This window comes from Pelodiscus sinensis, chromosome 16, assembly GCF_052426305.1.
Source record: "Pelodiscus sinensis isolate ZL-2025 chromosome 16, ASM5242630v1, whole genome shotgun sequence".
NCBI lineage: Eukaryota > Metazoa > Chordata > Testudines > Trionychidae > Pelodiscus > Pelodiscus sinensis.
This window is the reverse complement of record NC_143067.1, coordinates 40367858-40379922: the sequence shown is the minus strand read 5'-3', so window position 1 is coordinate 40379922 and position 12065 is coordinate 40367858. Positions and strand designations below refer to the sequence as shown.

The following is a 12065-nucleotide window of genomic DNA, read 5'->3' as shown; positions in this document are numbered from 1 at the left end:
TGAAGTGGTGGCCTAAGGCGGAGGACTGGGGGGAGAGGGAACGCATTGACCAGAGGACTGACAACAGTCAGAGGTTCTCAGCCTAGGATCCCCAGGGAGGTCACAATTAATGTCAGAGGTCAGACCACACTGCCAACTTGGAGGGATGACCACCGCCTAGATGGAAGGGGGAGTCCCAGGCTGGTCCTGCTCTGGAAAAAATCAAGAGCCACTGGGCTAGGTCACCACATCAAACAGTCCAAATGCACAGCCTCCGAGAGTTATTGCTGCTTGTTGACCCGTGTGGTGCAGGCTGGTAAGTCTTAGGGGAGGGCTTAGTGGGCAGATGTCCACACTGCAGGAGCCACCGACATGACTGGCAATCGCTGGCACCTTTATTGGCAGTCTCAGTGCAGAGAGGCTGAAGATTAGAATGGGGCTGGAGCCTGAACCTTTCATCCTCAGATGTGGTCCCTGCCGGGCACGGGAGAAGGGCTGCATCCATCCCCCCTGCCCACGTGGCGACTGTTCTGGGAATAAAGACACGGGGGAACGTCGCCTGGCGCAAAGGCTGGGATTGTCAAAGACGCCCCAGGGAGCAGTAAGGTGACTAACAGCCGAAGGTGCCACTGAATATTGTATTAGAATTAATTTTATTGACCCCACTCTCGGACTAGGAACCAAACGCCTCAGCTCCCAGGGGTGGGTAAGGGAGATCGAATCCCAGCCTTAAATCACCACGGACAATTAGAAATGGAAAATACATCAGTGGGTTGCCTCTTGGAAGTGAGTAGTAGGCCCGGAATCAGCAAGGAATTTAAGCACCTCGTTAGCTTGCTTTTAATGAGATTAGTCCTGCTTAAAATTAAGCAGAGGCTTAAGTACTTTGCTGAACTGGGGCCTTACTGCAGGTTTCTCTCAACCTAAAAAAACCTCAGGGTCATGTGGACATAGGGAGGTGTAGGGGAGAAGCAGAAAGCCAAAGAGAAATATGATACTAAGTATATAGGGTATGTCTACACAGCAAGGCTAAAGTCAGATTAGCGTAGCACGAGTCAAAATAGTTTAACTTGGCATTTGGCGCTGTTTACACAGCAGGAAGTGGAAGAAAGAACAGTCTTCCTTTGACTTCCCTTACTCCTCGTAAAATGAGGGTTACAGGAGTTGGGAGTGAGAAGCCCTTTATTTTGAAATAAAGCCTTGTGGTGTAGACAGGGCTGTGTGGCTGTACCCTATGATAAATGTGCCTAATAACACAATCCGTTGCTTGAAGTTGAAGAAGAATGACTCAGACAGATGACATGCTTTAAGTATCCCGAGTAGTGGGAGAAGTATGCATTAAAAAACAACCCAAACCCAGATGGCTTCCTACCCGCTGGAGATCTGAGTGGACTCATGCACTATCAAAAGCCAGGGGTAACTCGTGGGAGAAAGGTACATGCATGACACTGATTTCAACTCTGCACGGGAAAGATGGTGGAATACAAGGAATGTCAGTATCACTACTTCCACCTGTTCTGGATAATTCCACCCCCATTCCATTCTGATTTGGAGATACAGATACACGGGCTGACACCCCCTATTGCACCATCTTTACCCATCGCCCCCAGTGATTTGCAATCCCATTCTTGTCTACCCCCCTGGGAGTTTTGCGCTGAATTCTTGCCGGACTTTGTCTGTAGAGCACCGAGCCCTGCCTTTCTCCCTGCCAAGGACACTCCCGGCACCAGGAGCCCCGTGCACGTGATTGGGGCTGCCCCCCCCCCCACTGAAGTCAATGGTAGACGGCGGCAAAGCAGGCAGGCCCAGGCCGCGGGATCCCCCCCCCTTGTGTCAATTTCCACCCCAATGGGCAGCCCCCAGGGGCAGAAGGCGCCTCTGAAAAGCCGCCGCTAATTAACGGCCCGGGAGGCCCGGAGCGATGGCTTTCGAGCGGATTGCGGGGACGTAAAGCGGGGCGCAGCCTCTCCGGAGACGCGGCTTTTCTGGGGTCCCCTCGCCGCCCCCTTGCTCGGAGCGTGCGTGTCTGAGGGAGGCAGCGGGCCCCCCCTGGAAGGAGCCATTTTCTCCTCCTTCCTTAGGCCAGTTCGCTCCTCTCCAGCCCCAATTCCCAGGTAATCCCGAGCCGAGCCAGCGGCGGGGGAGGGGCTCGGCCGCCCCAGGCGCCCTGCCAGCTCGGAGCCGGGGCCTCTGCAGCGCCGGGGCCCCTGACTTGGCGATTCCGCTGCAGCCGGGTAAGCGGCGCGTCCTGCCCGGCCGGCGTGTGGCTCCGCGGGGCGCGAGGGGATGCGAGCGGAATGCCAAGGGCTGCAGAGAGCGGCTCGGCGCGCTCCCCAGCCCGGCCCGCTCGCTCCAATCGGGGGGGGGGGGGGCGCGCTGCCCATGTAGCCCAGGGCCCCGCCTGCTGCAGCCACCTGCGCCCCGCGTCCTTGCTGCAGGCGGAGGGGCGGGCGGGGCCGCCCGGGCTCCAGGCCTGGCACGGAGGTAGGTGCCTGAGCGCGCCCCACGGGGTTGCCCGGCGCCCCCGCCCCGCGCTGCATCCCCGAGGGGGCGGGGAGTCCTCGGCACCTCCCGCAAGGGCGCGGGCTCCGGCTCTCCCGGTGCGGGGCGGGGAGTCCCGGAGATCCCCGCGGGGGCGCCGCGCGCCGGATTCCCCGGGATCCCTCCCCAAGGGCGCTCCGGGGGACTCACCTGCCCAGCTGCGGGGCCGGCCCGGCCCGGGGGACAGCGGGGCCGAGGCGCGTCCCCTCCGGGCCCCGGAGCTGCCTCGGGGCCCCGGCCCCCCGCGCGCGCTGCGCCCCGGCGGGGCCGCCCGGGGAGGTGCCGGGCGGGCGGGCGCCGAGCTTACGCCGTTTCCGGTCCTCCAGCGCCTCTGTTTCCCCTGCCGAGGCGGCGGCCCCCCAAATGGCCTGGCCAGAGGCGGCCGCTCCGCTGCTCCGCGCCGCCACTGCAGGAGGCTCCGTGCGCCAGCAGCAGCAGCAGCGCCCGCCCCGCTGCGCCTCCCGAGCCGCCGCAGCCCCGCAGCCCGGACAGCAGCCGCCGCAGCAGCCGGCATGAGGCGCGCCCCGACCCCCGGCTTCTCCATGCTGCTCTTCGGCGTGTCCCTGGCCTGCTACGCCCCCAGCCTCAAATCGGTGCAGGAGCAGGCGTACACCGCGGCCGTGGTGCTGGAGGGCAAGGTGCAGGCGCTGCCCGGCCCGGGCAATGGCACCCGCGAGCCCCCCGCCCCCGCCGGCGCGGTGCTGGTCAAAGTGCTGGACCTGTGGCCCCGCAACAGCGGGGGGCTGCAGCGGGAGCAGCTGATCCGCGTGGGCAGCGCGGCGCCCTGCTTCAAAGTGAAGCGGAACCGGCGCTACATCTTCTTCCTGGAGCCCACGGAGCAGCCCCTGCTCTTCAGCCCGGCCTTCGCCCCCCTGGACACCAGCGGCAAGACCCTCAAGAAGGACGTGGCCAGGATCCTGTGCGCAGACTGCGGTGAGCGCCGGGAGCGGCTGGCGGGAGGGAGGGGGGCTTGGGGGGCGGACGCAGCGGGGGCCGGGCAGGGGCGCGCACCGGCAGCCCCCCGTGGGGCACCACGTCGGGCGGCTGGAGCGACGGGCCGTGCGCCACGGGCTCCCGCCGCCAGCAGAAGTTGGGTGTCTTGAGCGTGCGAGTTGTGTCTGCGGGGTCGGGGGTCGGCGCCTGCCCGCCGGCCGCTGGGGACTCGCCGGGGCGGGCAGGGGGGCGACACTGAATTTGGTTGGCGGCTCTGGGACTTGCTCCGGTTTCCAAACTCCTGCTGGCTGCAGGGCGAACTCTGCTCCTGTAAACAGCGCCAGGCGGGCGGCTCCCCGCGACCCCGGCCGCCGGCGTGTGGAGCGCGTCTAGCCCCGTGGGCCGCGCTGCGCTTTCCAAGGCTCCGGAGGGGACCCGAGCCAGGCCTCGGAAGGGGACCATCCCTGGTGGCTTGATCTGTCCTTTCACTGACGAGTCTAATGCAGCCTGGAACAAAATCGCCTCCCGTTGGCGAGGATGATCCGTCCCGGGAACTTATTCCTGCTGGACGTTGTCGGTTGCGTTCTCACACCTCGGGGCAATCCGAATTGACCGCATCCCTCCCCTCTCTGCTGGTCGCAGCGCGGGCGTGCAGGTGATCCGGCAGCTAACGCCCAGGGGTCTGGTGGAATGGGGTAGAGCTCACAACGCAGTCCTCGGTGTCGGAAAGTCAAAGACACAGGCTGCTTGGATACAGTTTGCAGCTGAATCCAGAGTCAGGTTTGCAATTAGACTCCGCTGCTCCTCCAGACCTGTTCTAGCACCGCAGTAGTTGGGGTCAAGACTCTTCTAGTTTCTCATATTTCGTGTTTCTTTTTGTTGTGGATTTTCTTTGATGGCCGCAGCCAACCTACTGAATGAAAGACCTTGTCATGTCCGGAGGCTCCAGCTCTATTAACTGTAGCTACTGAATTGTATCTGAGGCATTGCTTTCTTAAAGGAGAAAGCATGTTTACAAATGCAGACAGATGTTTTGTTGACAGGTGCATGGGTTTTGGAAGAGACTGGTTTGCAGGGAGGTGTGACAAGTTTTGCATCAGTCACAATGGCGTGATAATGTTCTGAATTTTTTTTTCTTCCACCATATTTAGTTTTTCTTTGAGTAACAAATGGTGCGATGTCTGTACTGTGTAAAGCCGCATTTCTCAAATTGTGGGTCCCGACCCTCTGGGGGGTCGTGAGCAACTTAGAGGGGGGGGGGGGTTGTGGTGTCACAAAGTTTGAGAACCCCTGGTGTAAGGACTTTTGTTTTCAAGTAAAGATGTCAAATGATTCAACAGGAAAGTGTTGGTTTATGACTGCTTCTTGCCTTGAAATTTCATCTCTGTGATCTGGAAAAGCTGGTACATGGGTTGAAATGTCCTGGTTTGATGACCTTTGATTATTTGGGTTGCATGGAATGATTTGGACCAGCTGTAGGGTGTGTGTGTGCACTACGTAAAACTGGCCCGTAGTGTGGTTTTAATTCTCAGACACCACCCCACTGAGCCCATAGGCAGAAGCACTGGGATGCAGTGGCAAATGAACAGTGAATTTCTCCTTAGGACAGGTTCCAATTTGGTCAATGGATTATAAATATACACAGTGCATATCTCAAGATGATTCAGATTCCCTATATAGGCACTCGCTCATCAGGTTAATAGACCTTTTTCCCATTAACGGCTATTTGACATGCTAGTTCTACTTAGCTCTATAATGAGCAGCTAATAGCTTTTTTTTTTTTTAAAGTAGGCTTTCCTGGGGCAAATCCTTCACCATTCAAGAGGATTGATCCTAGACTGTGAAAACAGGCGCTGTATGTTTTCTAATTATCACAAGGAGAAGTTTACAATTGTGATTGCTGGGAGACAGGGACCCACCCACACCATAAATTGCTGAATGGGCTAAGAATGTCAGGAGACCTGTGCTTAATGTCTGTATTTGGGCCAGCATGAACATATGACGTTTAGTGAAATAACTATCACAAAATGAAAAAGTACCTACAATGAACAATATTGGTAAATTTTCATGGGGTTGTCATCTGGAGTCTGATGGTACCACAACAGCTAGTAGGTTGCACACTTGTCCCTCAAGAAAAGGCACAATCCTGCAAGGTCCTAGGCAACCCCAAGTGACTCCTGCAAATCATAGAATGCTAGAACTGGAAGGGACCTCAAGAGTCATCAAGTCCAGTCCCCTGCCCTCACGGCAGGACCAAGCACCGTCTAGACCATCCCTGACAGGTGTCTGTCCAACCTGCTCTTCGATATTTCTAGTGATGGAGATTCCACAGCCTTCCTAGGCAACTTATTCCAGTGTTTAACAACCCCGACAGGAAGTTTTTCCCTAATGTCCAACCTAAACCTCCCTTGCTGCCCCTTGCTTCTTGTCCTGTCCTCAGAGGTCGAGGGGAACCATTTTTCTCCGTCCTCCTTGTAACACCCTTTTAATGTACTTGAAAACCGCTCTCATGTCCCCTCTGTCTTCTCCTTTCTAAACGAAACAAGCCCAATTCTTTCAGTCTTCCCTCATAGGTCATGATTTTTAAATCTTTAATCCTTTTTGTTGCTCTTCTCTGCACCTTCTCCAATTTCTCCACATCTTTCCTGAAATGTGGTGCCCAGACCTGGACACAAGACTCCAACTGAGGCCTAATCAGCGCAGAGTAGAGAGGAAGAAGGACTTCTTGTGTCTTGCTCACAACACTCCTGTTAATGCAGCCCAGAATCACGTTTGCTTTTTTTGCAACACTGTCACACTGTTGACTCATATTTAGCTTGTGGTCCCCTGTGATCCTTAGATCCCTTTCTGCCGTGCTCCTTCCTAGACAGTCGCTTCCCATTCTGTGTGTGGGAGACTGATTGTTCCTTCCTAAGTGGAGCACTTTGCATTTGTCCTTATTAAACTTCATCCTGTTCACCTCAGACCATTTCTCCAGTTTGTCCAGATCATTTTGAATTATGACCCTGTCCTCCAAAGCAGTTGCAACCCCTCCCAGCTTGGTATCATCTGCAAACTTAATAATCGTACTCTGTATGCCCTCATCGAAATTGTTGATGAAGATATTGAACAGAACCAGTCCCAAAACAGACCCCTGCGGAGCCCCACTTGTTATGTCCACCCAGCATGACTGTGAACCATTAATAACCATTCTCAGAGTAGTTATCCAGCCAGTTATGCACCCACCTTACAGTAGCCCCATCTAGGTTGTGTTTCCCTAGATTATTGATAAGAAGGTTGTGCGAGATGGTATAAAATGCCTTACTAAAGTCTAGGTATCCCACGTCCACCACCTCTCCCTTAGCTTTCTTTGATAGGATAACATGTTTTGTGGGTATCAGATTGGATTGATATTATTTGTTCTTTACAAATCCATGCTGGCTGTTACCTGTCACTTTATTATCTTCCAGATGTTTGCAGATAATTTCCTTAATTACTTGCTCCATTATCTTTCCTGGCACAGAAGTTAAACTGACTGGTCTGTAGTTTCCTGGGTCGTTCTTATTTCCCTTTTTATAGATGAGCAGTAGCTTTGCCCTTTTCCAGCCTTCTGGCAAGGAATGCTTTCAGCTTCCCTGGCTCAGAGGGCTCCAGGAAGGCGTGTAGCTTGCTGTAGCTAACGATAAGAGCTGGAGTCTGACCACCTCGGTGCCAATGCTTTGATTTCTGTTTTTTAACCATCGGAAGGAGGTCCCCTGGCTTAACGAAGCTGCAGGTTGTCAAGGCCGTTGTCTCTTCAGAGCCGTTTGGCAGGTTGCAAAATAATAAAGCCGGTTGGTAATAACTGCCCTAAAGGTAGTTACGTTAAGCAACAGAACCGAGCAGGAAACATCATTGCACTAAGCTTGTGGCAACCTGCTCTTGTGTGTGCCGTCCCATACTGGGAGGTTGGTGTCGACGGGGTGATCTTTCCCCTTGCGATGCCCCCAGCTGGTGGATGGGGTGGGTGTTGGGCAAGCAGGCGACGTTTTGTCTTCTCCAGTGCAAGGCAAGCGGGGAGAAGAAAACTGGCTTGTGTGGCGAGTTGCTCCCTGCTGTGAAAGAGGGAGACGGAGGTGGCCCCGGAGCTCGAGAATGAACACGGGATCGTGGGTGCCTGGTTGGATCGTGGGGTGCTCTCTAAAGGATTGTGGGGTGCGCCGTGGCTTGGAACGCTGAGAACTAGACTGTGCAGAGCTCGGGAGACCGGACACGAAGGACCCATCCTCCCCTGCCAAGGAGATGGACGCCGCTCCAAAGTCCTTTCGGCCGGGCTGGGGAATTCAAGTGGCTGCTTGTGTCCCCTCTCGGGCCAGGCTAGCCTGGTGTCTAGTGGTCTGTGCTCTGCGCTGCAGGAGGGCACCGGGGTGCCCTCTGCTCCCAGTGACTTCGCTGGGAGCTGAGCGTGTCAGGTGGCGCTCAGCCTCTGCCAGAGTCAGGTTGCTGGTTTGAGTCACGGGCTGGCACAGAACAGTGTTGGAAGGAGGGTCCTTTGAGTATCCAGCCGGAAGGCTGTGGGGCAGGCTGCACAGGAAGGGACAGGCCAGGTGATGAGGGTCCCTGCTGACTTCTATTAGAGCAATAAGTCTTTAGGGTGCAAAAGGGCAGGACGATGCATGTGATAGGGAAAGTCTGCAGCCATCAGGAACCTCCGCTGCATCTCCCTTAGCTGTGTCCTGAGGTTGGGGGTGGCATGTCCCCATAGCTAGACCAACGCTCTAGGAGTCAGGGTGCCTGGGCTCGCTGGCCAGCTCTGCCCTTCCTGACTTTGGGGAAGTGCCTCTGGTTCCCTATTTGTAAGGTGCGTAGAAGAGCCGTCCCCTTGTCTCGGTGGAGCTGGGGGGTTAATGAATGCTCGGGAACCTGGCGGGTTGCTTACAACGCGGTGGTGTGGGGCAGGTGTTGCGGGAGAGCGTGAATCGGATATTCATCAGGCTGACAGGCCATTTAAACAGCCTCCTTGACAGCCAGTATTCTGGCTGTGTTGTTGCTTCCTGTGTTGCTATATAATCATTTCCCATCCTCCGTCTCCTTTGCATGGATTTTCTTTTGGCCCCAATTTGCTGCTTGTTTGGGGGTGCTCTAGATCGCCCGGCCTGGGGGCTGGGCTGAGGAGGAAGGAATACGTCTACAAGGCAGCCTCCGCTTCCCCTCGGGTCGTAACAGGGACCCGGCTTCGGCCTGCTATTGCAGACGGCGTGGTGGCGTGCCACAGGCTGACTTCAGCATCTTTGACGGGTTAAGTGCCTAAATCAAAACCGCGCTGCGAGCTTCATAGCTAGTGTCGTGAGGGGGAAGGTGGGTTTGTGGCTTCAAGCGCAGGATATGGAGACCTGGGCTCTGTTACTGACTCACTCTGTGGCCTCTTTAAGCAAACCAGGTGAACCCCCTTGTGCCTCAGTTTCCCCACAGGGATTTTACTGCCATCCTGTCTCGCAGAGCCGAGAAAGCTCGGTGGAAGTCCAATTCAGGCCACGGTGGTCACCATGACGATGAAATAGGGCTGTTCCCAGCAGAAAGAACGCTGCCCCATTGACGGGAGGTCCGGGCTTGGAATTTATTACTCCAGTTGATGTTCCTTCTAGACAGAGCGTCTGATCTTGCCTGCGATAGACGTTCAGCATTCTCCTTCGATGCCGGGGCAGTTTTGAATACGCAATGACTGCAGGGGGGTCCCTAAATGTCACCCCACTTGTGCAGGGAGGCCTAGTTCTCGAGTGGGCAAGCGTGGAGTTGCCTTTGCAACACCCCCTGTTGTTAATCGGAGGCGGGCGGCCAGCGTTTTGAGCACCCGGTGGCAAATATACCCCCGAGAACGGGATACACGTGGTCCCATCCCAAACAGTATGTAACACTCAATGCTAGCAGCTCATTCACCATCTGCAGAAAAGGCTCTTTCCTTTCCTTTGGGTAATTCATTCAACACATTGAAAACAAACAGTGAACTGATTATAATGCTGGGGAAAGGTGCTGGCTTGACAGTCTCTCTCTATCCCCAGAGCAGGTACAAGCCAGGCAGCAGCGGTGTCAGCTCCCCCTGCTTGTGGCCCTGCTAATTAGAGCGGTCTGAAGCTATTTCGCACCCACCTTCAGAAAATCACACTTCCTTGGGCTTGCGGGAGAGCGAACGCTGTTTCCTTCCAGCCTGGCGCGTTTGCAAACGGAGCGCGGTGGTTTTGCTGCAGAAAGCTTTCCCTGCTTGCAAAGACGGCGCCTTCACGCGGGGGGTCGACTCACAGCTTTGCTCCGGTGTGGGAGTTTTGCCTCCACCCTGCTGCGGAAGATGGCTCCGACTTCGGGACCTGTTCCGTCCTTAGATTCTCAGCCGAGCCTGCCGAAAAGGGGGCCACGGTATTTATTGCACTGATCACTTTCGGGGGCATGGACTTGGCTGATGGCAGGTGCACGTGTGTTAGAAATAAAGGCTGAAAGAGAGGTCGAGCCATTATTAAAATAAACCCAGGCTATGAAACGAAGACCGGTTGCTCTTCTGATTCCGCTTAGCTCAGAAGAGCTTGGGTAAAAATGCCGGTCTTGCCACCAGTCCTGGAGGTCAACAGAGACGAGGGCAGGATCTGAACCATAAAAGGTTTTATAAGCAGCAGCAAGGGGCTTGAATGGTGTTTGGGAACCCATGGGAAGGCAGTGATCCAGCACAGCCATCTCCATGAGAAGCACCCCGTGTGTGTTAGGAGCTGCGCTTTGCAGCAGCTGAATCTCCAAGTGTTCCTTGTGAGTAGGCCTAAGCAGAATGCGAAAGACTAATCCATGCAAAGCCTCTGTCAGTGTCTGCTGCCACGGTAGTTTTGTGGTGAGGGAACATCTTGGGAATGAATCGGGACCGGCCAGTCCATTCGGCCTAGGCCACTAAGTAGCAGTCCCCAAACGGACTGATCACCCGGGTGAAATTCTCCAGATCTTTGTAAGAGCCAAGCCAATTGACAAGTGACACAGCCGTCCTCCCGGCCAGCACCCACGCCCCAGGAATTCCCGTCAGGCAAATTACGCAGGGCTTTGTGCATGTGTCGTCCAGTAAGAATTAAAACAGCACAGGCGGGTGTAGACTTTGACATCAAGGAAATCCTGCTGCAAGCAAATCTGTGGCGGGCGTTTCAAAAGGGCTGTGGCCCGTGCGGCAGGAAAGCAGAGAGCTCCTTGCTGGCTGCTTTTGGAACTGGTGGAATTGCCAAAGCTGACAGGAGCCAATGCTCAGGCGTGGAAAATTTGTCAGCTTCCTGGGAAAATCTTGGCTGTTGCCTCTAGACAGATGGCTAATAAAGTAGCAGGGCTAAGCACGAATTCCCCGTCTCACCTTTGCCGCATGCCCTTCTTCAGGCATCCCTGTATCCCGCAATCCCCACCAGCCCCTGACTCAGACATGGCCCCGTGGCCTTGCACCAGCTGTTGGAAACCCCAGGGGTTAAGCAGCACAGAGATGGTCAGATAGGGGCCTCCTGACGAGCAGTGCCGTGGCCACGGCTGGTTCTCTGCAGGGCTGTCCGTGTGTGCGGGATGGAATTAAGCCGAGGGCTGTTAAAAACCTGTATTGGGGTGAGCAGTGAGGTTCAGTGCAGGTGGTGCAGCCGGTGGCTTTGGCAGAGAGCGTGAGAATGCGAAGAGAGCCCTGCAGACGTGAGGCCAGGTGCCTGGCAGGTCCTGTGCTAGCCCCAGAGGCAAGGAGAGGCCTAAGGGACATGTCCATTTGCCCCATCAGAGAACGTGGACACCCCAGGGCTGGCCAGGCACTGAGCGCACCAGTACCCCCGCTTGCCACGGGTGTGCAGTGCTGTTTCTCGACACACACGTGGCTGTGCATTGGAGGATGTCACTTAAGGGTCTCCTGCCTTCCTGCACAGGGCACACGTCCCCCGTCCAACCCACACGACCCTGTTCTTTGTACCACATCCAAGATCCACTTGTCTCTGCCACGAATTGGCCTGGAGCAGGCAGCTGGGGCGTCCTTTCCTCTGACTGGTGTCCGGTCTGTCTGTTGTGTCTACTCGACCTCTGAGGTGAGCTCAACGCCTGGGGGGCCCTCCCGGCAAGGCACGGGGTCCCTGGTGTGCTCAGAGCAAGAGAGTGAAGTCACCATGCTCATGTTAGCCCCAGCTGCCCCCCGTGGCCCTCCAGTCCAGTCCTTCCTGGTGGCACCTGCATGCCACAAGAGACCCATCCCTCGTACCTTGGCCTGCACAGCCAGCGTCTCCTGACGGAGAGGAGGAGGTTGTGGAGGATGAGGCTGGGCCTGGCTCTCCATCTGTACCTCCCCGTGGGGAATTCACTGGTGTGCTCTCCTGTCGTGGACGGTGGGGTGACAAGAGACCCGTTAGACAGGGAGAGGCCGTATGTAAAGATGCAGCGGTGGGTGGATCTGTGTGGGACACACATTGGTTGATTTGAGCTCTGCTGGCCAAGGCCCATGGGGCAATATTCATGCCTCGGACCCTTCTAGTCACTGCCTGTGGCACGTCAGGTGCTTTGGGCTGTGTTGCTGCGGGCTAGATTTGGTGGTTGGGGTGCAGGTGCTGGGGGGTGTTGGCGACCTGGGAGATGCAGGGGAGCAAAGAGGTGATTTCAACTGCAGATCTGTGGCA

General features: G+C 56.0%; 1 protein-coding gene across 5 annotated transcripts in view; it reads left to right on the top strand.

Moving 5' to 3' along the window:
* The first annotated feature begins 530 nt into the window (after positions 1-530).
* NRG2 (neuregulin 2) overlaps positions 531-12065 on the top strand; it is a 198824-nt gene continuing 187289 nt past the window's right edge. For 2 of the 5 annotated variants that reach the window (XR_016346987.1, XR_016346986.1), the window contains exon 1: positions 531-3453. Coding sequence is in view for 3 of the 5 variants with exons in the window: in XM_075900097.2 (XP_075756212.1) it covers positions 3033-3453 (421 nt within the window). In the remaining 2 variants the exon portion in view is untranslated. The remainder of the gene's footprint in view (positions 3454-12065) is intronic. The other 3 variants (XM_089769557.1, XM_089769556.1, XM_075900097.2) reach the window with 2 other exon arrangements.